The sequence below is a fragment of the Camelus dromedarius genome, chromosome 23, assembly GCF_036321535.1.
Source record: "Camelus dromedarius isolate mCamDro1 chromosome 23, mCamDro1.pat, whole genome shotgun sequence".
NCBI lineage: Eukaryota > Metazoa > Chordata > Mammalia > Artiodactyla > Camelidae > Camelus > Camelus dromedarius.
In genome coordinates, this window is record NC_087458.1 from 21,130,485 (window position 1) to 21,155,951 (window position 25,467).

General features: G+C 49.7%; 1 protein-coding gene across 4 annotated transcripts in view; it reads right to left on the reverse strand.

Moving 5' to 3' along the window:
• TNR (tenascin R) overlaps positions 1–25,467 on the reverse strand; it is a 398,595-nt gene that overhangs the window by 41,152 nt on the left and 331,976 nt on the right. For all 4 annotated transcript variants that reach the window (XM_064478014.1, XM_031435726.2, XM_031435725.2 and 1 more), the window contains 8 exons: positions 23,912–24,181; positions 18,289–18,474; positions 8,375–8,464; positions 7,034–7,297; positions 6,152–6,421; positions 4,881–5,000; positions 3,837–3,983; positions 1,223–1,342 (listed from right to left, as the gene is read on the reverse strand). In XM_064478014.1, the coding sequence (XP_064334084.1) occupies positions 1,223–1,342; positions 3,837–3,983; positions 4,881–5,000; positions 6,152–6,421; positions 7,034–7,297; positions 8,375–8,464; positions 18,289–18,474; positions 23,912–24,181 (1,467 nt within the window). The remainder of the gene's footprint in view (positions 1–1,222; positions 1,343–3,836; positions 3,984–4,880; positions 5,001–6,151; positions 6,422–7,033; positions 7,298–8,374; positions 8,465–18,288; positions 18,475–23,911; positions 24,182–25,467) is intronic.

The following is a 25,467-nucleotide window of genomic DNA, read 5'->3' on the forward strand; positions in this document are numbered from 1 at the left end:
GATGGAGTTTCTAGGCAGACAAGTAGGGAGAGTGTTTCCTGATAGAGGAAAGAGCCTGTGCAAATGCCCAGTGGTTTGTGAAGGCAGATGAAAGTTAAGAAATGCAGATCACAATGTGCAGGGAAGGGTGGGAGGGGTTGAGGTGGCTTGTGCGTGCACACAGCGGGGTTAGGATGTCTCCATGGTAATGATACTCATTCTTTGAGGAGGGTCAGTCAATCAGCTGTGTGACTCCAAATGTGATCCGCCATGTATTTTTCCATCTAAGTGGTAAGTGGGTTTTTCTAATGCTTTGCTGAGATACTAAGCTGCTAGCAGATTTGCCAATTAAAGAAAAGGATGTCAAGTGGCTTTGGTCAAACCCATTCCTAGTGAACCGATGCTGGTGTATAGTAATCACTAATTCCTTCCCAACTTATTTAACAATCTATTTTGGTTTTCACTTCTCCAGGCTTTGACAATCAGTTTACTTTGCAGCTTACAGAACTGGCTTAATCTGTCATTTTTTGGAGACTGAGACATCTGCCTGCCTTCTGTCTTCTGGTATCTTTGTTCTCTGGATTCCTGAATATAACCCACAATATTCTGTGAGCACATGTTATAGTTTAGGAAGGGAAATAATTTTCCTAGACCTAGACACTTAGCTACTCAACAGTATTTTGCTTTGGGCTTCTCTCTTCAGCTTCAAATAGTGTTAAGGGGAACAAGTATGGTGCAAAAGACACTGAAACTCAAGATTTCACGTCGGCTGAAACTTGTGGGTCGGATGTGGGTAGAGAAGACCAAAGTGACAGAGGAGCTGAGCAGTCCTGACACCTTTGTCTCCTATTATCACATATTATCTATTCCACATATGGTCCTTTAGTGTTTTCCTTGCTCTGTAAACATATCTAGAAAAGTCAGCTTTCTTGCCTGTGGCACTTTGGGGCAAGGCTTAGCTCAGTTATGACTTTTGTCTTTCAAATGCTATCTCTGTTTTTGTATCTGCCCTTGGTTACATGCCCTTCTTATACCTTTTAGATTCAGCCTTCTCAATTCCCATAGTTGGTATAATTCTGAGTTTGGGGGATATGTTGAGGGCTTTATGGTGAAATTAAAGCAGGAAAGTGTCTAATTTTCTCTCAGATGGATAAAATGTTTTGTTTTTTAACTTTTGTACCCGTCTTCAGTCCCAGCCTCCACCACCCCCACCTGCCCGATGCACAGACCTGCCGACACCCACCTGCAAAGTGTGTGAGAACGAGGACATAGTTCTCCACGTTGCCCACGGGCGCCTTCCACTGCAGCAGGGCTTCTGTGGGAGTGACGTTGGCAGCAGTCAGATCCACAGGATTGTCCATGGCTGAAACGGTATAGGAAAAAGGCAGGTGAAGTAAGAGGAATTGCAAGATGGAAGTGCAGTGAACTGTGTCCTCTGGTTCCACCCATGATGCGTGTCTGCTGCTGCGCCAAAATAATGAAGTGAGTGAAGACCTCGTTCCTTTCTCCCCTTTCTGATTTCATCGGCCCCTTCCTCATCTCCCATTCCTCCTCCATCTCAAGCACCCAGTTCTCCCCTGGTTGCCCCCAGATCTTCCTTTTAATTCAATCATTAACTTCATATGTGCAGGGCACTGTCAGGTGTCATGGGGGAGTCCAAGTATGGCTGTTGTGTTTTAGACATTTAAACCTAGATGGAGAAGCTAAGAACATATAGAAATTGTTATTGTTCTTTAGGTAATGAGATCATGTGCTTCCCAGGCTATTTGTACTTTCATGAATATAAGGGACATGCCTTGTGGAACCATCTCCATTGAACTTCAGGAATTATGGTGTGTGTTCCATGAAGTCAGGGAGTCACCCCAGCATCTGGAACTTACAAGTTACTCAGTAAATATTTGTGGAATGACAAATGGGAGTCAGGTTGCCTTTCAAGTCATATCTGATTATTGAATTCTTGCTTTGCTAATACTGACTCTGTATTGAGTCCTGGGGATCCTTTTAGTTTCACAGAGTCAAGGAAATTCTTTCAGGCTTAAAGCCAAGAATGCCTGTTGAGGAAAGGAGTTTGCACCATGTTCCCGCGCTCACTTGCCAATGCTCCCTGCCTCTGTTTCCTTACCACATCTCCCTTCTGTAAAGTTGGGGGTTTATTTTAGAAATGGATGTTATTATAATAGTTTAGACATCTGCTCAACCTGCGTGTCATGTACTTTGCTTTGGGGACCAAGATGTGCTGTTAATCTGGTCTTCTTCTCTAACTGAAAGATTTTATCATTTGCCTGTGTCCTTCATTTCAAAGAAACAACAACCATAAAATGTGTTTACAGTTTTAACGTATCCATAATCTATGCCTTGAACGAGTTCTTCAAATGCAACCTTATGAAAAGGAACAAAGACGAAAAGTCTTACGAGACTACGATTAGCTTGACCTCTTTGCAGTTCACCATGGGACCCTGAGTAGTATTCATTTCCAAATGTTATAAAATCATAGACCCCACAAAAAAACAACAACAAAGTAAGACATTTCTGAGAGCAATCTGGTTATTGGGAGTTGCCGAAGTAGCTCTGTCTGAACTTGAGGAGGTGCAGTTTGGGTTGGTGCACTCTTGAATATCTCCTTTAGAGATCCTTGCTGCTTATGACCAAGAACCCAAGGAATGAGTTTTTAACCTGGCCTGCTGTTCTTTTAGGAATTTCTTGGAATCCATTTTATTGTCCTCACTGAGAGAAAGCCTATTTTCTGTAACATGAGTATCTAACATTTTGAGGAAAGTATGAGGGGGTTCATCACTTCAGGTCAATATCTGTTGAAACTTTAAGGGTCATAGATAACTTGATAGAAAGGGTAAGACTGAACCAAAACACATGGCTGGGCTATCTGTACATGGAGGCGTGGAAGGAGATTAGGGAAGATGAGAACATCCTGGGCTGTCTTTTAGATGAGTACTTTTTTGAGTTTCTGAAGGCATGTTTCTTTGGCCTTGGCCTTAGAGATGCTCTTTCTGGGCTTGTGGGATCACCTACAAAAGCAGTGAGGAATTCCCTGTTACATTTTCCTTATTCAGGAAATACCATTCTTTGAGGAAAGTAGGCAGCCTCAGGAAGTCCAGGCGTTCCCCTGATGAGGCAAGCTGGGTGTCTTCCTATGTGCTGTAGGAACACTAGCTTCACTGAGAGGTTGGGTCTAGGGGTTGGACACAGAAAACTTTGGCTGTCCCCTCTCGTGACATCTACTGCAGATCTTTCCCAGTTCTGCAGGACGGGCTGGCTGAGGGGTCGGGGGAGGGGGAGGGGCAGTGGAGCTGCTGCAGAAGCCCTGTCCTCGGGCTCATTTTTCAGAGGAAGCCACCCCATTCTTCCTCCCCTGGAGCATAAAGCAAGAGCAAATGCAGCTACTTGGTGGTTTCGGGCTGTATAGGATGGGGAGTTTCATGACTGCAAGGGTCGTTACTGGAAATAACAACCTTTTTTTTTTTAACCCCCCCTAAGGTAAAATTTCCTTGTTTGAGTTCTTTAAAAAATTAGATGGGATGAATCAGGTGTCTGTTCTGGAATTCACTTCTGTCATGAGTCTTCGGAAGGTCACTTTTCATTTTGGAAATTCCATGAAATTTTCTGACCTAAACCCGTAAGACTCTTAGCGGGTGATTCCAAAGTCCTAGGATTGCAGAGGAACGTCAAAGGGGAGAAAATTGGAAACTGCTTTGCATAACAGTGTGAGTCAGAGGAGCACGAGGAGTGGAGCCTGGGACCCCAGAACCAGTGTCCCCGCCGTTAGCCAGGTAAACTCTTCTGTGTGTCACAGGTTCCCAGCCAGGGGCTCGACCTCGCCTGCGACAGGGACACAAGCCTACCTGTGTGCACGAGAGTGCAGATCCGCTCACTCTCCTCCCTGCCCCGCACGCTGTTGAGGCTGATTTCGTACTCGGTAGCTGGGGACAGCTTGGCGATGGTGAATTCTGTCACCGTGTTGGGCACCACCGAGCTGTCTAGTCGTCCCACTAAGGGAGAGCAGAAGCCAGAGTTAAAGTTCAGTGGATCCTGCATCAACGCAGCTCATGGCACAGTCTTTGTAGCCGCTCCCAGTGGTACTTGTTCATGGGTGCAAGTTGGGGGCAGGGGGGGACTGGGGATGTTGGAGCTTGAAGAGACCCTGCCTGCTGGTTCCATCCCCTCATTTTATAGGCTCCCAGGAGCAAAGAAAAAAAGCACTATTTATTAGATGGTTTTCTAACAAGCTGGTCTTCTTAAAGCAGTATGAAGGGCATGACTGCAAAGAGTGGTCCACGCAGCCCAGAGACAAGATAGTCTGAAAAATGATCCCACCCCTTCACTGGAAGGGGATGTACCCTCCACATTATTAACAATTCTACATGCACCAGCAAGAACTGGCAGGATGCAGGTGAGGTCTGGGCCAACTTCTTCTGACTCATAGCTTGGCTGGAGTGGCAGTAGTAGGACCACTGTCTCTGGGATCCCCTCCAAGGCTCCAACTGGCTCTGTGGTGTCTTTAGGCATCCCCCGAGGGGTTTAGCCTTGGACTTTAATTCTCTCAGAAAAGCACATGTGAGATTCTTGGCAGATTCTTTTAGGGTCCTTTGTTTCTGACTACACGGTCTGGATAATGGTGACTGATTATCATGGTTCACTCTACTGTTGAAGGCCCTGCTTTCTGACTGAATGTAATCAAGCCTTTTGTGAGAGGAGTTGGTGAGTTCAGGGTTCCTTGGCCATTCCCCATCAACCCACTGTCATTCTGATGGAGTACACTACAGAGAGGAGGGAATATGCAGGCGGGGCTAGGGGCGATATCCTCTGGGATCTGCTAATCCTCCCATAACAATCTCCATCCAGCTCCAAATCCCATTCATCTTTGAGAAATCAAGTAACTTTATTACCTTGTGTTGGCCGATACGATACTCGATAGTAATCAAAAGAAGCAACAGGAGGGCTCCAGGAGACCACAACTGAGTCCTTGGTCACATTGCTAATTGTGATGTCTTTGGGGGGATCAATTCCTACAAGGACCCGGGGGTTGTGGGAAAAAGACAGAAAGCACAGTGTGAAAAAGGCATTCCTATTTTTAGTGTTATGTGAACCAAGAGCTAATGGTACCCTGGAGACAGACAAGACTTTACTTTGTGCAAGGGCATCCTTAAACCTATGTTCAGGCTGGAATCTCAGCTGAAACCTTGTAGTTATGGCCAGAGCCATGCTTTTGGAAGATTGTGCAGAAACAATTACCTATCTGAAGGCCAGATGGGAACTTTCCTTTAAGTGTGTGTGTTTTGTTTTGAACTGGGAGTAACAGTCATTTCTCTGGGGCAGCTTGTCTTGAGTCTTGAACAAACCCAACTCTATCTCTATCTTTTTTTTTTTTTTTTTTTAAGCAGTCACCTTTGGTTCAATTTGGAAAAATTGCTATTGACTGTAGAGAGATTTCAGAGCACAAGTCCAGAACAAATCCACTTTCCTAAATTGTATTTCATTTATCCTGTATGCCTTTTTGTTTTTTTGACTCCAGGAAGATTGCAGGTTGAAATTAGCTGGGTGTTTAATCCACTTATTCAGTTTGTGGCTTCTTTATGTAGGAAACCACCCAAACACACATGTCCTCACCCACATGCACATTCATATTGGTGATTGTATTTGAGAAGGATGAGATCAGAGCGATCCAGTTCATTTCAGAGTAACTGTGCTTTCCAGACCACAGGTAGATCAACTCCATTCTCTGAGTACAAGGTCCCTATATGGTTACATGCTAGTCCCATACGAGTCTGAGGAAGCAGCATTTCTGGGTAGCCAAGCCATGGCTCTCCAGAACAGGAATAGATGTCTCCTCACTGTAGAAGGGTTTCCTCTTGGAGACTAGCTTTCTCCAAGGCTTTCCCTCAGTTGGTAGTGGGAGGGCCTCTCAACAAATGCATTCAAGCCCTGGCCTCCTCCAGACATTGAGTCCATCCTACCTTCTAAATGGAAGTTTCCCATCTTATACTTTCTGTGCAGCCCTGGAAGAGGTGGCTGTTTCAGAACAACTCATAGACCCTCTCTAGCCTAATGAAGCTGTCTCCTATTCCTTGGGTGTTTCTCTTTGTAAGTTTCATTGCCTTGTCAAAGGCTACTGTGGGAACCCCCTTCACCACCTGCTGTCAAAGCCCCCCAGCCTCACCTGTGGTGATGGAGCCCACGATGGGCTCAGAGGTCACTGTGCCATGGACTGCCACCAGGTTCACGATGTACTCGGTGGCTGGCTGCAAGCCCATTAGTACAGCATGCCTCTTGGTGGCATCCAGGGAGACCTCCATCATCTCTTCCTCTTCATCCCGGGGGCTGTAGTTCAGAATGAGTCTGTCTGCTGGAGGGGATGGGTCACTCCAAGTGATGTTCACACTGGAGGAGGTCACGTGGGAAAAGTGCAAATGGGAGATGGGGCGGAAGCCTGCAAAGCAGAGGAGATGGATGGTTCTGACATACATGTGGGGTAGTGGGGCCACTGGGATAGAACAGATGTCTGACTGAAGAGATCTGCTTTCCTTGCTGGTGAGGGCTACACCTTCACTTCACCTGTTGGCCCAGAGCCTCCACATCCTCAGTCTCCTCTCCTGTCCACCCTCCTTTTCCCCAAGCCATTCACTGAAAAATGGATGCCAGTAGCAGGATAAAACCAGCAGTACCTCTGTGAGCTATTCATAATACTTAGCTAGGATTTAAAACCTCAGTCCTAGAAGGAACTTAACATGATCCTGTGGATCCTCTGAATGCCCACTGATTTAGCAAAGGCAGGGAAAGATGGACAGAATCAACTACTATGTCCAGCCTATAGGAAGCCAGACATGAAATTTCAGGCAGGCAGGTAGCCTTGTTCATCGCTCCCTGTTACCTCCAACCATTCCCTCTTGAGGTATTTATTAGTTTCTTCTCTGTCTCTTCTTTCTCTACCCACATTCTTCTCTTCTCTAAAGGAAATGGGGCATTGGAAGGATAGGTTGCCCAGATGACTTTCTCCCACTAAGGTCTGTTGATCCCTGAACCCAGCTGAGATTTCTGGTACCTGTGAAGGCATCCACAGTGGACTCCAGGCTTTGCTGCCGACCCCTCTCAGCAGTGATTGAAATGATGTATTCTGCCCCGGGCTCTAGGTCTGTCAGTGTGTACGAGGTCCTGTCCTTGGGCACAGTGACTTCCGAGGCGATCCCAGAAGATGGGGTAAAGGTAATTCGGTAGTGGTCAATGGGGCCACTGGCCTTGGTCCAGATGAGGGAGATGGAGGTCTCCGAGGAGGCTGTGACCATGAGGTCTTGCGGACTGTCTAGTTCTGTGGATCAATGTAAATGGGCGATTTTACATAAGTTCCACAACAGGGCCAGCATGTATTGGAATTGGACCCTCTGTGGGTTTCTAAGCTACCAGAGGGCCTGTGATCATGAGAATTAGCTTGTCATCACTGACACTTATCTCACCTTCCCTTTGAAAGATGACCAGAGCTTGGCTTATAGACAAACAATCTGCAGAAAGCCATCAGTAACTCCAACACCACTGGAATATACTCACCTCTAGGACAAAGCTGGCTGCTGATTTCCAAGCTCTCCATATTCATTTTCTCTCAGCCTTTCTCAGCAAGCCAACCAGGGCGAAACAGGGGCCACCATCCAGTAGGGATATGCCATTCCTGGAAACCGTAGCTACCTCTGTTCCTAATGCCATTTGAGCTGACCTGGCCATGGGTATGCAGGCAACAAGATCTGAGGACTCCTGGAGACCCATGTCCATGTGGTTCTCTAGAGAGGGTGTCTATGCTGGACAGCCTTGGGACAGAATCTGGTTCAAAATCCCCAGCCCGGCCCAGACTGCTTATACATAAGGTACTAAAGTGGCTTTGCAATTTGCTTAGGATTTGGAAGCAAAACTGTTGGATTCAGAGTAGCAAGGATCTCAGTGGAGTTCTCCATGGCCCTAGATTGAATGGGTTGTTTCCAAGTCTAGATCTTCACCCTGTGGCCTTTCTGAGGGCTTCTGTCATATGCAGTGAGGAGTGCCACATTCTGTCTGCTTTGGGGTGGCCTAGAAAGACATATGACTTGCTACAACACCAACCTATTTGGGACTTTCCACCTCTGGTCTGCACAGCTGTGGGCAGCATCAGACCACAGGGGACCATGTGCAGATCTATGGGGAGGAAGGTGGGACCCCATCCTGCGTGTCAGAGTCAGAGGCTAGGCACAGGGGCTCGAAGAGCTGCAGGGAGATGTAGTTTCTATGCTGATAGTTGTCACCCAGGGACCTGTCACTAGGGGACATTGCCTTCTGACCAATCCTTGCCAGGACAAGCCTCTGTGGCCCCTCGGGCTTACAGAGTATCCTGGTCTCCTTCAACACCAGTCCTGCTACTCACCGGTCCTGGCGTTCATGGTGGCCGGCACACTTTGCTGTGAGTTCATGACAGCGGATATTCCAACTCCATACTCAGTGCCAGGCACCAGATCTGTTGATAGATGCAGAAACAAACATTATTCCATGTGTGTCAGGGGCAGGGAAAGCTGAACAGAGGGAAGCAAAGGACCTCAGGCTCCTGTTCAGATCTTACATCTAATCCTTCCTGAATCCCCTCCTAATTTCACTTATGAGGAAATCTCAGTTTCACAACTCAGTAAATCCACACCAAGTCAGCAGGACGAACTGGTCAGTGCAGAGCTTCCTTCTTGCTGCTCGTCTCCTTGGGAGGACAGTGAGGCTGCCCTTGTCAGTGACCCTCAGCAAGTGTGTTCTTCTGTGGAAGGTCTCCCCAAGGAACACACAGCGGAAGAAGTGAGAAAACCCTGCGAGGACTCTTTTATAGGGGCACGAATGTCATTTGGGAGGGCTCCACCCTCATGACCTAATCATCCTCTAAAGGCCCCATCTCCTAATATTGTCACATTGGGAATGAGAATTCTAACATATGAATTTTGGAGGGACACAAACATTTAGTCCATAACACATGCCATTTCCCTGTGTGTCCATGTCTCTTCCTCTTCTTATAAAGACACAGTGGTCACATTGCATTGAGCGCCCACCCTAATCCACTGTAACCTCATCTTATCTTGATTTCATCTGTAAAGACTATTTCCAAAGAAGGTCACATTCACAAGTTCCAGGTGGATCTGCATTTTGGGGAGGACACTATTCAAACCAGAGCATTATCTTTTTATAAAAAGAAACGAAGGCAACGTGTAAGTCTGTGACCTGCTGAAGATGACACTCGGGCTTCTGGCCTCAGGGTTCAGGGTTTTTAGGACTGAATGCCAAACTCTCTCTTCATTTTATCCCCTGCCCAGAGCAGCTGTGACTTCCCCAGGACCCCTGGGGGAATGGAAATGATATTGATAGAAGATGCACTGAACAACTTTTCCTTAACGAACGGCTTGGTTTAACAAAGGGGAACGCTGCGTGGTGGCCAGAGGGTTCTGCACCCTCTCCTCATATGGCTTTAGTGCAGCTGGTGCGATGAAGCCCCCGGGACCGAGGCCGGCAGAACCTCCCGGGCCTTCCTGAGCAGGCTCTCCTGAAGGAATGTGTTAGAATCAGCCGTCTTTTTCCCTTCTCAGACCAGCTCCATTCCTTTCCTAAACCGCAGTTCTTTCTGTCTCTAACCATGTCAACACGGGTGGAGGCAAACTTTGGCTTTGAGATCTGCCATGCTTACATTAGTGTTAACATCTTTGAACTTCAGTGTCCATAGAATGAGAAAAATAACCATTATCTGTCTCAGAGGGTCATTGTGAGGATTAAATGACCCAGTGTGTATGAAGTACAGCGCCTGGCCCATCGTGATAGTATCCGGTGGTATTATGACCATTGTAATAGCAGCCAGCGCCGTTACCTTGCAGAGAACTATTCCAGGATTTTGAGTCCTTCTTTTGTGAGCCCCAGGCAGGTTGGTTCTCAGCACACCTGGGGTCAGTTTGCTGCGGCTGCGCCTGTTGGCTCTGGTGAAACCAGTGACTCCAGGAGTGCAGGTGTCAGTGAGGAGCTGGCCCCTGGCTGGGCGGAGTACCCATCACTAGATCGAGTGGATGATTGCAACGTCCCCAGTTCCGTTGGAAGCACACACTTATCTCTGTCAGTATGTACAGCGAGTCCCAGGTACATCCTTGGTTAGAGAAATTAGATTACCTTTGGGACATAAACTATTTTTCTTAGACAACTGATTGAGACCTTCAATTGCCTATAATGAAGTAGAAATTCTCCGACATCGATGAAGGGTGACAGATCGAGGGAGGAAGACAGAAATTATATGTTGCCAAACAGATCTAACATGTAACTCTTTCATCCGAGTTTCTTATTTATGAAGCTTAAATGAAATGTTCAATAATTTACAATGGAATCATCTTCTCCCAGAAAACGGCAGAGCAGAACTTAAAATACTCTCTTCCCAGGCTTTCTGTCTAGGGGATGGGGAAGTGGGACTTGCTTAGAGGTTCCTGCCTGCCGCTTTGCTTTGATTTCCAGCAGCTTTCTTCCTGTGTTACGAGTGAATTGTTGCTCTTTGCCAGCAGGTAAAATACACTTCTGCTGGAAAAGGAAACGATATCCGAGGCAGACCCAGTCCACTTATATATCAGCACTCGGAGGGCTCTGAGGAGTTCCTCACTTTTAAAGACCCCATTGCTCTCTACCAATGCTCCCTTTATCTTTCCATCCAACTCCTGCCAGTGGTAGTATATGAATGGCTCTGTTCCCTTCCTGCACAATAGCTCAGAAAATCTGTCCCATAGGAAACCAGCACTCTGCATCCTTCATAGGACTTCCTTTGTTCAGCTTGGAGGGTGACGCTCTTCCCAACTCTTTCACTGCATACCCATTCTTCTTTGAACTCCCGAAGCACACAGTTGATTCACTCCATGAACGTGATCGAGGGCCTCCTCTGTGCCAGGCACGAGGCTGTGTACCGGGGGTACCAGGGTGAACTGGATGGAATCACCCTTGCCCTTCATGCAATACAAAGAAATCTGTACTGAAGAAGAAAATGAACTACTTACTGAGCACCCATAATATACCACCGAGCTGCAGGCAATAGGTAATCTAGAAGAATACTGAAGAAGAGGGGGGGAAAAGGAGGGATGAAAATCGAAGGAAAATTTTTGAGTGTCTGATGGCCCAAAGTGGTATTCTTAACTGTAGTTTCTTAGAAACTCATATGTGTTATCTCATGTTCCTCTGCAGCTCTGCCAGGAGGGCATTACTCATGAGCAAACAGAGGATCAGAGAAGTCTATTTCTTGACCAAAGTCACAAAGCTAATAGTCAAGAAAACTGGGCTTGGAACCCAAGTCCATTCTTCTTCCTGACACGCCACAGCATGGTCCCTGTCCCTAAGAGTCTTACAGGCTGGTAGAGGGGACTGGAGTAAGCAAATTGGAATCTGAGAGCGGTTTGGCACTACACCATGGTCTGCTAACTAAGAAAACCATTTCAGAGTGGGGATGCGATCAGCATGCCTGGAGTAGCCAGAGGAGGCTTTCTAGAGAAGGGACTTGAACCTTGCAAGCTAGCCAAGATTAGGAAAGGCTGAGGCACAGAGACACGGAATTCTCCAGTGGGCGGGATGGGGCACGGTGAACAGGGAGGGATTAATTAGAGCTGGAGAGCAGGAGGAGCTCGCAAATCCTCACCTGCCTGGCAAGGCCCGTGGGCGCGCGATAAAGGCCGAATGACTCACCTCCCCCGTTTAGACGACCTGTTCTCCCTGCTGCCTGCTGCAGCGGGCAAGCAGTGGGAGAAGGAGGCCCGAGAGACTGAGACTGCTGTGGCCCGCCGGCAAAAACATGCACACGACACCTGGAGTCTGCAGGCTTGGTTGGGTTCAGGAGGACATGCAGAAAAGCGGACCATTTCCATCTCGAAATTTCTGGGCTCATCTCCAGAATTTCTGTGAAGCTCCAGTCTACCAAACTAGAATTAGGGATTTGGTGAGCTCTAGTGCATTTGAAGGACTTCTGCCTTCAAAGGGAGGGGAAAACCGAGGACCCTGTCCCCAAGGAGTTCACAGTTAATCTCTTAGACTTCAGAGCATGACGTTATCATGCTGTCATTGTTACTTCACTTGTCAGGTTCCTCACTAGACTCTTAGGTTTTGGGGGCTAGAGACTTGATTTTTATATTTTAATTCAGTATATAATATAGTGAAAAAAATACATGCTGCATAGAAGCAGCATGGTGGGAGCAATGGTGGTATTGGGGTGTTGGGAGGACTTCTATATGAGAGTATCTGAGCTGGGTTTTGAAGGATCAAGGAACATTTGGCTGGGGAAGGGGCATTGCAGGCTGAGGGAATCACATATACAAAGCTCTGGTAAGACAATTCATGAAAACCAGGAACCTAATGCAAGGCCCGTCATAGGGGAATTTCCACCAGGAATTTGGGTACCAGAGGTCTCATAGATGTGGACATATTTGAAGACAGAGGATCTTCTGGGAACCCCTGAAACCACACCAGATAGGCAACAATCTATTTTTTAATATAATGAGGTCTGAGCTCCCAGGCTCCCCATCCTTGTCTTCCTGGGTAACGGTAGATGCTTCTCCAGGGCTCCCTGAGTGAGTCGGGCTGTGGAAGACATCTCCCTGCTTTTTGAGTGCAGGTGATGTTCAAGCATCAAGGGAAGCAGCCGATTCCATGCTGACTTTAAGGAAGGGACTGGCCGTACAAACTTACATTTAAAAAGAAAACCATAATACCAAGGAATGTGGTCAAATGCAGCTTTCTTGCTGCCAGTGGGCTTATGAGGAATACGTGTTATCACCCCTTGTCCTACAGGAACGTCCCACATGTGGGTCTTTGAACAAACATTCCCTGCCGAAGAAGCCATGGCAGGGATGGAAAAATTCCCACCTGTTTCCCTTGTACCAGCCTTTTAATGCAAATAAGAGGACAGATGCCCTTATGTGCCAGCTCTGTGTGGAGGCGGCAGGTGGAAGCCTCTGTCTTGTCTTCTCTTCTGCTCGGGTTCTCTGCAGCCCCTGGAAGGTGGCGCTGTGTTCAGAGGGTGCCTCACCAAAGCGACCACTTGGGGTCACTGTGACTTCACTCAAAGCAGGCGCAGCAGAGTCTGGGCCGGGCCCAGGCCCAGGGCTGGACTCCTCCTCAGAAGAGCCTGCAGGGCGTGGAAGTTCTGGCACTGGGTCTGGGGCTTGTGCCCTGGCACGTCAGGGAGTGCAGACAGGGTGAAGTGAACATCGGGGGCCTCGGCCAGCGCTGCTTTGCCAGCTGGACACCTCTGGGGGGTCTTGGATTTCTTCATGGAAAATCCTCTTGTGGGCAAGCTCCTCGAGGAGCCCACCTCTGACCACTAGACCTTCCTCTGAGCCCCGAGGAGACAGTGCGGGATTTGGTAGAGACCTCGGTTTCCCAGCAACCAGAGGCCTGAAAGGCAGCAGCAACTCGCGGGGCCTGAGCGGGGCATGTTTGCAGACATCAGCCTTGGGTGAGCGTGTGCGCGCGTGTGTGTGTTGTGTCTGGCTGGCTGCAGGTCTTTGTTTTCTTGCCATCCAACGCTGCACCATGAGGTCTGTAGGAACCTTCAAGCTCCTGGGCTTCCTCAGCCCTGTTGATGACTATTCCTGTTAGTGGTTTGCTGCCTGGAGAGCCAGGTAGTGGAGATGCGGAGAGAGGCGGCCATCTGGGAAGCGGCAGCAGCAGCAGGTGTGCAGGTGGGCACCCCACGGAGGGGGCCAGGGGAATGAGGACCCGGCCCCGGAGCTGGCTTAGAGCCCAGTGCTCGCGTGGCCAGGTGGGCCAGCTCCTTTTGGCCTCCTGACCACAGGGGTCCTCAAGTGTGGGCTCCTGTTCCTGAGAGGGGCCAGGCAAGAGACTGCAGATGGCTGAAGACGAGCCCCTTTCCCTGTTTGCAAAACACTGCAGCCACAGAGGCCTTTCTGATGACAGGTGGGTACAGTCACCTCAGACACAGAGGCCAGAGCACCGGTCCCAGAGAGGGTTGCTTTTTTTTTTTCTTAACCAAATTCCAGTCAAAGAATGAAAATCTTCTTCCTTTTCTTACTGCCTCCCTTCCCTTCCTCTCTCTCTCCCTCCACTAAGAATTTTCTGCATGGTTTGTGGCTTTTCATTGCTACTCAGAAAACAGTGGTGGTGCCAGTCCCTGATGCATGCTGCCAGTTCTAACCCAGGGGGACCTTGGTGAGCCTGGAAAGTATGTAACACTCCGGGCGGGGCCCCTTTGGGAATCCAGGTGTGGTACACTGGCCAAGCAGACTTCATGCAGGCTGAGAGGCTGAACCCAAAAAAAGACTTATCATTAAGGACACAGAAGCCACCAGAGCAGAGGAAAAAAAAATATCATTGTAGACACTGAGTCTGTTGTTCAGAAACAGATTCATACTCTGGAGGGAATTTGCTGGGCTTTGCCTAGGGAGAATAATGGAAAAGAAATGTTTGGTATTCTGTGTTCCAGCCCGGTCTCTGTGTTACAGCCCGGTCTCTGTGTTACAAAGGGTGAGCTATGTGAAGGGGGAGCCTGGGGGTGGGGGGTGCCCTCTGTGTAACTTAGAGACCTGGAGTCAGGAAGAGCTTGCCTTCTGCAGTGTAGGGGTAAGTGGTGGCTGCGGAGACAAGGGCTTCTGCGGGGGGTGTCAGGTACAGATGCCATAGGCTTTTAGGACTTGAAGTTGGCTGTGAGAATAAAGGGGGTTTGAATTTGTACCAGGGGGAGGCCAGGTTGCCTGGGATCCAGGCTGAACTTTGAGGGAATTAAAAACAATAGAAGGTCAAATGGCTACTGAATGTTTGCTCTGCACCAGTCCCTACCCTCAGTGTTTATAGAGAGAGAGATACATGATTTCATTTAATCCTCACAACAGCCTAGGAGGTAGACATGATGTCCTTCAGACCACGAAACGGAAGCATAGAAATTGAAGACATTTGCCTGAGGATGCACATGGATGAAGTTGGTCTCCAGCCTGAGTGGGCGACTTCAGAGGCCATGCTCTGAGTGAGGGCTTCTCGCCCATTAACATGCACACAAATCTCCAGAGAGGCTTCTAAAATGCTGGCTATGATTCTGTAGGTCTGGGGGTAGGGGAGAGGGGAAGGGCTCTGACAGCTGGGGTGATGCCCTTACCCGTGGTCCCCACGCCCCTCTTTGAGAAGGAGGGTCTCCGCTCTGTGCCACACCTATTCGAGGAGGTCGTCCTAACCCATCTGCTAGCTCTCAGACCTCCTCCTCCCCTCCTTATTCGTCAGCATCATCTCCAAGCATTGAGTAGTTTGCTATGTTAGAAGCACTGCCTTAAACTCCTCAAGTACGAGATCTCATTAAAGCCCCATCACAGCACTACGAGGTAAGTGGGATTGTTCCCCTTTTACAGACGATGATACAGAGGCTTAGAAAGGTTGAGTCAATGACCCAAAACCACACTGGAAGTAGCTGAGCCTAGATACAGAGTTCAGAGTCCCAGCTCTTAACATGTTCCACAGAACCAAGCATTCAGGTAATACTGGGGCAAGAGAGAAGAGGACCTCCTACAGGTCCCAGTTATTTCTGACCAGGGGATGGGGATGGTGGCGACGGGCAGAGTTGAAGTTTCGAGTCTTCCATGCTCTTTCTGGCCAGGGAGGAATCGCTTCAGGTGAGGCTGGAGAGCCCTCCCACCGTGACCAGGGTCTTGTTTTACATATGCAAGCAAACAATTTGTTTGGAACCCAAAACCAAAACCAAAACCAAAACAAACACACACACACACACACAAAAGCCAAAAAACAAAAACAGGTCTTGTAGGCTGAAAAACTCTCCTTTTTAGTACCCATGTTGGGGAGCGAAGGAGGAAACACAACTGTTTAGAGCCAAGATCAAATTTCTCCCTCTCTTTGCTTTGCCTCCTTCTGGGTCCTTCCTTCTCTTTCCCCAGATGCCACATCAAGAGCGCCAGCATCCTTGTAATCTGCATCTCGGCGAGTACCAAGATACCTGATCTCCTTACACGCCTATAATCCCTTTTTAAATCACATAAGGCTATTTGCCTTTATAAATCTTCCCAGCAGTGAGCTCCCTGGGATAATTATGTGTAATATATATTTATAGTTTTATTTCATAAACCCAACTCAAATCAAAAAAAATCAACCTATCTGAGCTTGCTCTTCAGTAATGCTCTTTCCATCCTTGGAAGTCTGCAGCGCTTAAGTTTGACCTCTCCTTCCATGTTATTTCTTTAGTAGGAACAGCCACGAAATGGGGCAGAGTGGGCTTTTGAAGAGGATTCAGAACTGCGTTTGAGTCACGGCCCCCCTTGCTACCTTTGTGAACTTGGGCAAATTTCCAAACTCCCTGAGCCTCAGTTTCCTTATCCATAAAATGGGGTTGCTAACGTCCCTTGCGAGTTGTTGCTGTGAAGATTAAATAAGCTAAAAATATATTAACATGAAGGTGCCTGGAATAACAGAGATGATCAATGAATCTAGAATCTTCTTTATTTTTCCCCCAGGTGATGGGAACTAATAACTCAGATGTGACTGGGTTCTTCCCTGTATCTCTCAGGATTTTGTGGTATTTCCTCCATCTGAACAGTATGCCATCGTCTTTGTAAAACTGCTAATTGCCAAATCAGCCTGAGGCGCTAGGCAGGGATGGGCTGTGCCTAGAACCGGTTCCCTCCTGTATCATTTCAGGTTTTTTTTGTTTAGCTTAATTTTTGTGAATGTCTCTAGCTCTCCGTAAAGACCCTATGCCAGCTGGTCTGTTCCTGCGGTGTTTAATTCACCCCCATTAACCTGCTTGGTCAGCATATCTTTCCATCTCCTTGCTGTGTTTTCAGGAGTGCGTCTGTCTGGAAGAAGCATTTATTATATTTGCTTTAACTGGCCTCATTTGGCAAGGCAGTCTGGGATTTCAGTTCAGGAGAGAAACAGCTTTGATTATACTGCCCTTGTTTACTGTACGCACTCTTTGTGGTGTATCTCTCATCTACTAAGATGACAAATGCTTTTGCAAGAAGCCAAGACACAGGATAAACAAAGTTTCTGAATGCGAGCACACTGGGGCCTCTGGTCCATGGCTGCTTTGCAAGTCTCCATCTGAAAATCATGTCTCCAGGCGTCTAGCTCTCAGTGAAGTCCAGCAGGTAGTCCTTCCCGGATGGGTGTGTCTGGGGCCCCAGGAGGAGTCCTGGTTGGGCCCCACACCCCCACAGGGCCAGGGAATGCTCCCTAGCTAAGCATCCCAGTGACCCGGGGTGTGGTCTTAGTTCATACTGCCGTTATCTCTCCCTCTGACTCCGGCACACTCTCTGGACCACCGTCTGCTTCTGGCCTTGCCCTCCTCCTATCCACTCTCCACGCTGTCGCTGCACCAGTCTAGTCATTACATCAGCTGATTCAAGACCTCTCAACAATGCCCCACTTACACTCTTTCTAGGGTACATAAGGCATGACCAGGACTCACCTTATCAGTGGCCTCTTGAAGCCTATGCCCCAGTCACAGTGAACATTTGCAGTTCCTCACTCTTTCACTCATTCACTCACTCATCACTTATCCAGGACCTAGTAAGAGCTAGATGCTGTGCTGGATGCTGGGGTGTCACAATGAGCAAAAACAAATATGCCCCCCTTTCACAGCACTCTAGGTCTAAGATGGAGACCAACATCCAATAATCACACTGTTAAGTGCACAGCGGCAGCCTGAGGATGCTGTGAGGTGAGCGGTAACCACCAGGATGAGGCTGCCAAGCAGGTGACTTGCCCTCGCCTGGGAACCAGGCGGGGCCCCAGAGAAGTGACACATGGGCGGAGAGCTAGAAGGGAAGCAGACACAGCGAGGTGAAGAGGGTGGTGGGAGAGCCTGGCTGGCAGAGGGAACCGCACGGGCCAAGCCCCGTGGCAGGTGGGAGAAAGTGTTTGAGGAACTAAAAAACGTAGACCTGGAGAAGATGGTAGGGAAACCAAGGCAGGGCGCGTGGGCCAAGCTAAGGGTTTGGAGTTTATCCCAAGAGCAACCGAAGTCCCTGAGATGGACGCACAACGGGATGGAGTAATCAGAAATGTACTTTGAAAGGATCACTGACGGTCTGAAGAGGAGATTAGAGGGGTCAGGAGAGAACATGGGGAGTTTACGGCAGTGCTGAAGGTGAGATGTGATGGCAGCTTGGACCAGGTGATGGCAGTGCAGTGGAGGACAGTAGACATATGTGGCAAGCACCCAAGGGATTAAATCAGTGGGATTCCTGCGATGGCTGGATGTGGGGTGGGAGGATTGGGGAGAGAGTCGTGAGGGGATGGACTCAGGAGCCCCCGTGCCCCCAGGAGCCAGGGCTTACTCACTTGTGAGTGTGGTCCTGGTAGTTGGACCGATGCTCTTGGGGACCAGCAGCTCATGGTACTGCTCACCCGCCAGGGTGCTGTACACAACCTTGTACTCCTGAACCTCCGCTTCACTGTTGTCCCACTCCAGGTCAAGGCTGCTTGCTGTGCGGGAGCCAACCCGCAGGTTCTTGGGGGCGTCAATCTCTAAAAAAGCCAGACATCACCAACATCACACAGGATGTGCATTTGTCCTGCATCTTGAACTGTAACAGGCTTCGGGATGAGACCCCACATCTCCTGACCCTCTGCCTCACGTTTAAGTGAACCCCAGTACTGCCCGTCAGCTTTTGGTCTGCCCGGTTGGCCAAGACGGATTCTGTGGGCAGGTTGGAGAGTTTTACCTGGGAGCTAGATATCCCATGCTTTACACTTTCCTTGTTTCCATTTAGGAGTTCTAGTGGAGTTCTAGAAACTGAAGAGTCGACCAGGTAGCAGCAAAAGCTTGAGACTAAGCAAGGGAAGCCCTGGATGGAGAAAATCGGAGATGGCATCCAAGTGATTAAGGTGGATCAGAGTCGTGTCAGTTTTGATCACCAAGCAAAAGAAGAGGATTGACTGCAAGATTCTGGAGTGTAAGATGTCTCCCCCAGATTTACTTGCATAGACACTGCTGAAAGGTTTGTATAAAGAGAGGGGACATGATGTAGTAGAAATCAGTCATCTTCGGATCCAGTCTGTTTGATTCCCCACCACTGACTCTTATTGTAACAGAACCCTAGGCAAATCTTCATCTCACTGGGCCTTGATGGCCACATCTGTAAAATGGGCTAATGATACTGCCATTTTAGGGAGTTGTACAGATCAGGCAATGCATGTCGAAGTGCATGGCATGGTGCCTGGTACAAAATTAGGTGCCTAAGCCCTGGGCTGGCTTCCTGATGCCTCCAAAGCTCTTCTTGAGTTCCAACAATATGGCACCCCCAGTGCTTGCTCTCTGGGGTTCCAAGGAGTCCACAGCACTGAAAAGACCCCTGGCATTGGGATCTCTCCCGCAGTTGTGTGTGTGTGTGTTTGGGGGGGTGCTCTCTCTCCCAGGACTGGTCATCTCAGGCTTACTTAGGCAGAAACACCATAAACCACTTGTAGGGGAAGAAGGTGCCATCTTGACAAACTTCTACTTTAAAAGTTCTAAATAGGTCTTGACTTTGAGACTTGAATTTAACTTTGGAGTGGACCAGCCATTTGGTCTGGGAAACCCTCGAGTGGACTGGTTTAATTTGCAAACGCCAGGCAAGTCTCCACCGCTGGTTCTTTGGGAAGCGGGGAATGCTGTGAATCAATCTGCTGCAGCTGCTGCGGAGTGAGAAGTGTTCTGTTTAGTGATGTAAATTGGGTGAATCTCTTAGCAGATTTATGCCTCTGCAGCTTATTTTTCTGAGAAATGTCTCCTTCCTCAGTGTGGGTTTAGCATGCTGGAAACCGTGCATTCTCCACGTGCTGTGCGTGTGATTTCTCGAGCAGGCGGCTGGAGAGAGGAGCTTGCGTAGAGGGGCTCGAGGGAGAAATGCTCAGAACTGTAGGCCCCTAAATCTCACCGAGGGGGAAAGGCTGGGCGAGGCCTGGACTGGGCAGGAGTTGTGGGTGTGGCTTGAATGGAACTGGAGCAAAAAGAAGTTCGTTTGGGGCTCAGGTTGAGTCTTGGACTCCTCACACCTAAAAGTCACAGACCCCGGAAACGTCAGCCTGTGGTTTTGTTTTCTGCTTTTTTGGCCTCAGGGTCTGCGCCCTGTCGGTAGGGGGCAGCGTTTTCTCTGAAGGGACTAGACGCTTCCAATGTCAATGATCCCAAAAGAGATCAATCCTGGGAATGAGGGCTTGGGAAGGGGGCGTGGGTCTTCGGACTGGGGTGGCGTGAAATGGTTTGCTCCCCCTGGGTCTTAAAGCCTGACCTCTGGGAGGGGCAGCTGAAAGGCACCCTGGCAAGTGGTAGCTGGGCGTGTCCCTGCAACACACCAGCAAGCCGGGAGCAAGGCAAAGACAGATGTCCAGCGGGGAGCCCTGTGGAGGGGCTGGGGCTGTGGGCTCTCGTCTCTCAAACAGAAATTAGATCAAGCAGTCTCCCCGCTGAATTCTTTCTGCTGCTTCCTATTACAAACTCCTAACCACGGCCCACGGGGCTCTGCATGATCTGGCCGTGCTCGCTTCTCAGGAGGCACCCTGGAACATTCCGTCCCCACTCCCTGTGCTCCAGCCGCACTGCCTCTTTTCTATTCTTAAATCGCACCGAGTTTACTCCCACCTCAGGGCTTTTGCACTGGTGCTGTTTTAGCCTGGACGCTCTTCCCCACACCCTCACATGGCTGAGGTCACTTACGTCTTGCTTAAAACTTCACCTCCTCCGAGAGGCCTGTCTGACTCCCTCTGTAGTGTCCATCCCACTTCTCAGCACAGCCCTGGTGACTGAAATGGCGCCCCATGTTTTGGATGTACGGCTGTAACTCACGTGAACCGGGATCTTGTCTGTCTTACTTATTCTGCAGCCTCGCTGCCTAGGGCGGTGCTTGGCACCTACTCGGTGTTCGTGAAGCACATGCGAAGTGACTGAGTGAACACTGTCAGTTCTCTGTCTCATCTGCTCCCTCAAAGCCTTTGGAAGAGTCTTGTTGACTGTTCCAGCTGGGGGGTGCAGCAGTGCAGGGGAGAGGGCAGCTGGGACTGAGGACAGCTGGTCTTGGCTGGGTGACAAGGGCCATCCAGGTTGAACCTGGGAAAGCTTTTCTCGGGGAATCCTAGAGTCCAGTCCCTGCTGAGCCAGCTGGAGCTCTGTTGTGACTTGAGCCTTTGTGTGAGTTTCCTGTGGCCAAGTGCCACAGGCTGGGAGGCTTAAACGACAGACACGTGCTATCTCTCGAACTCGGAGTTAAGATTAAGGTGTTGGCTCCCTTCTGAGGGCCACAAGGGAGAATCTGTTCCAGGCTTCTCTTCAATGGTTTGCAGAAGAATCTACCGGAGGAGCCTCAGTAACTCCCCGACGAGGGCAACCGCAATCAGAGCTCTGGAGGGCGGGGAGGCTGGGGGGCTGGCTTCTCTCTAACCACTGGCCCTGGTGGGCTTCCATCAGTACTCTCCTTTTTCCGAGCGGCTCTAAGACCCAGGCAAATATCCCCCTCACCACGCGGGAAGCAAATCTCTGTTTTAATTGCCTGTGCGATTAGTGCGCTCCTAGAGTTGAAGCCATCACCTGGAAAAGCACTTTGGCTAATTTGAATTTAAGCGGAGTTCTGAAATGACTGACGGCCCGACTGCGGGGGGCCGGACACCCTCTCATCACTCAACCAGCACCAGCCAACCCCAGGGCCTTGAGAACTGATCTGCAAAGCTGTCCAAAGCTCCCCAGCCCCCTCACCCCCTCAGAGCAGAGGGGGACAGGTTGGAGGCACAGGCTGCGGCTGCCCCGGGAGGCAGCCACCTAACAGCTGCCAATCCGCCCGCCAGGCAACCGGAAACAGAGAGTCACGCGATGCGCAGAAACTCAGGGGGAGCTTCTGGGAGGCAGAGTGTAATTGTCTTGATTGGAATTTTCCTGGGCCACCAGCCAATCCTGCTTCAATTCTCGTCGACCTACACATCAAGAATTCGCTTTTCATCCTGCCGCTCAAGAGAGCCCTCTCCTCCTTTCCTGCCTCTTCAAACTCCTTATCTGAGCAAAGCACAAAGAAACCACTTTTTAAACAAAAACTCTCTAGAAATTAAAAAAAGAAATATGCAGGACTCGAGGCCCTCAGGAGAGCTCATGGCCTGGCAGTGCGAGGGTTGGGGGAGGAAGGGCTGGCGGAGGAAGGGCTGACCTTGAATTCACCAGGAAGGGTCAGCCCTGAGAGCAGTTTTGGTTCAGTGAGGGAAGAGGGGAAGAGAAGTGGGCAGAATGCAGCTCCTTTCTTTTAAAGGTGCATGCTCAGTCACTGAGGATCCCAAGACATGTTCAGTACAGAAAGTGTGACCAGCGACCCCTCTGAGTGGGGTGAAGTCAAGTGACCCCCTGAGTGGGGTGGAGTCAAGCACAGGGCTGGAGGGAAAACCTGAGAGGGTCTCCTTCAGAATCAAACTGCCTCCTCTGTTTCGTCAGTGTCCGCACTTCCTTCTAACAGGGACTTCTCCCCCTCCTGATGTTTCCTTCTGTGTGGAGGGAAACCCATTCTGAGATTCCTGGCCTCTCTCTTTCTTATGCTGGGGAAAATGGACTTAATTCAGTGGTGAGTTTTGTAGCAGGATCTGGGCACGGCCCCTCTGCTCCCCTCTCTCACAGGAGCCCTCTGCCCCTAGGGACAGCCTCTGCCTGTTCCTCCGTGCTATGCTGTAAGTCCTAACCCGAGGAGCCCCACAACTTCTCCCATGTGGAGGTCTTGCCCAGGTCCACAGGGCCATCAGTTGGCATCTGACTCAAAAAGCTACGTGCTCCAGGCTAGGAGCTGTGTTGGCCTGCATCTGTCTTACTTTTTGCCTTATTTATCAGCTGATTTTAAACACAGGTGGAGGATAATTGTGCTATTTACCAGACCTCCCTGCAGCCCCTTGGCTGGCTTACCCCATCCCTTAACCGGCGCTTAGGCCACAGCTCAATGTAGGATGCTTGAATGAGTGATTCTCCTTTATCCCATCAGAAGATGCCAGTTCTTAGGTCTTGCAGATGCCTGCAGTTTCCTTTCTTCCCTGTGACAACTTGTTGGCAGTGACATTCCTTGATTTATGACCTCCCCAGTGCAGAGAGGCTGAGACTGGGAATCTGGCTTAGACAGAGACTCAAGATCTGATCTCAACCCCCTTTGACCCAATGAGAGCGTGGGGGTGCCTGTCTTTGGATGGTGCCTGTCCTCCGTGTCTGCTAGCTGGCTGGCCTGATAGGCTCTGAGAGGGTCAGGGAGCAGGTCACGGTGAGGTCTGGCCTTTCTCAACTATCAGTGAAGCTCTTTAAGAATCCTGACAGCCTTGGGAAGGTGGGTGGGTGGCCATCCCAGCAGGGCAGGTGGCAGTGACATGGGCTTTGTTCAGCCTGCAATCTGTGGGAGCCAGACCCCACATTAGCTTCTTGCCGGTGCTTACAAAGGGCAGGATGAGTCACAGACTCTCAGGCGGAAGGCCTGCTTCTGGGTTTTGCACAACTCCAAGGGGCGCCACCATGCCAGTGTTGTCACTGTGCATTTATGGAATCATTACAGTGATTTCCAGCAAATACCAATAAGGTGTCTCCAGGAAGGGGCGCTGAACTGTCTCAAAATTGCCATTCGGGCTAGCCACGTGGATGTTTAAGTGACTTCAAGACAAACATTTCATTTGATAAAGGAGAAGCCTCACACTCATGGGGAAGAGACATAGCTCCCGGGTCTGGCTGGGAGCAGAGGGAAGACAGGACCCAAGCTCTCGTATCCACTGTGCACCGCACTCGCTCCTCTGCGCCCGGATGTGACCTCACCAGGAGGTCCCCAAGCCTCTTGCTTCCCTCCTGCAGTGTCTGTGGCACAGGGATGCCCAAGCACACGTCACCTGTCTCCCTGGTACACCCTCTTGCCGTGGGGGATACCACAGCTGGCCCGGCACCCTCCCCCTCCCCCTCCTCAGGCTCCCTTCCCCACCGCAGCCTCACCTGTTGTGAACTGGGTGGTGCTGGACTCGCTCTCGTTGGCTCCGCGGACGGCGCTGACCCACACCTGGTACAGGGAGCCGGGCCGCAGGGCCTGCACCGAGTACTGGCTCAGAGGAGGCTGCAGCCGGAAGGCGGTCTTCCCACCTTCCCCGCCCACCAAGCCGTACTTCAGGAGAATGAAATCAACTTTGGCTCGAGGTGGCGTCCACTCCACAAAGGCCACTGTGTCAGAGACATCTCGAACCAGGATCTGTGTAGGCCCATCAATGACTGAATGAGAAGAATCCAATAGGAAAAAAAAAAACAAGTCTGAGAAATGAGCACTTGACATCAGCCCTCTTCTTTCCTCCTGACATTGGCCTCGTTGGTCCGGGAGAGGACACTTATTATTATCCCATTTTACAGATGGAGAAAATGAGACACAGTGAGATAAAATCTCTTTCCTGAGGACACATGGTTGGTCAGTGGGGGAATGGACACTAGAATGTGGGTCGCCTGAATCTTGCTTTCACGGGGCTGTGGTTTTTCAGGGCTGACACTTCCCAGTTTGGGCAGGGGAAGGGCACTTACTGGCTTGAGTGGGCCAGCACTGCTTCTGTCTGGAGTTTATGGGACAGAGGACAGAGAACTGTGCTCCTGGCGTGTGCCTGGCTGCCCAGGGCTCACCTTCTTTGAGCTCTGAGGAAAAGAGCTACAGATTATCAGCTCTGTCTAAACATCCAAGACTTCCAACTTGTTTGCCAAGGAGGACATCGTGAGTATCCGAAAAACGTCCCCGCTCAACCGTACCAGCAACTCAGTCAGTCAACTGCTAAGACAGATCAAAAACCCAACAGACGTTTGTCCTTGTGGATATGAAACATGCCTTCTGGGGAAACTTGTTCTTCTGAAAAAAAGGATCTCAGTTTTGAAACAGCCTCTTGTGGGCTATTTTTTCCCCCCACTGGTTCTTGCATATTCCTGAGCCAGAAAGGGCACTGCAGTCACACGCGGTCCCTCAAAGTTGTTCAGCGTATGTCCCTCATGAGTCCTGGCCCCTGGCACTGAGCAGCTGAGGGGAACACCACTGCGGGATGACGTTACCTAGAAAAGCTGGCTGGTTTCCTAGGAAACCTACCACCCATGGCTCCAGTACCCACGTGGGGTCCTGTTCATATAGAATTAGATGGTGGTAGGGGTAGGGGGAAGGTGAGAGACTGTGGGAGGGAAATAGAAAAAGAAAGGGCTTAGTGAGGGGAATAGAAAATGGTGTTCTCAGCTCCTCATGGTATGTCTACATGGCCAACATGGCCGCCTTTGAACTTCTCGCCACCTTCCAAAAATTGACCGAAATTTCATGTTTGCATTTATTATGTGATTATATCCCTCTAGCGGGGCTGATTAATATTAATATTCTTCGAGGATCTGGAACTGGAACTAGAGACTCTGGCTGTCTGGTTAGCTGGCTTGGGACCATGGATAGCAGTGGTTGGTGTGACCATTCTCTACCATATTAACACATAAATAGAAAAGGTCTGAGCTGGAGGCAAGAGGGACTGAAGGGAAGGGGAGAGGGT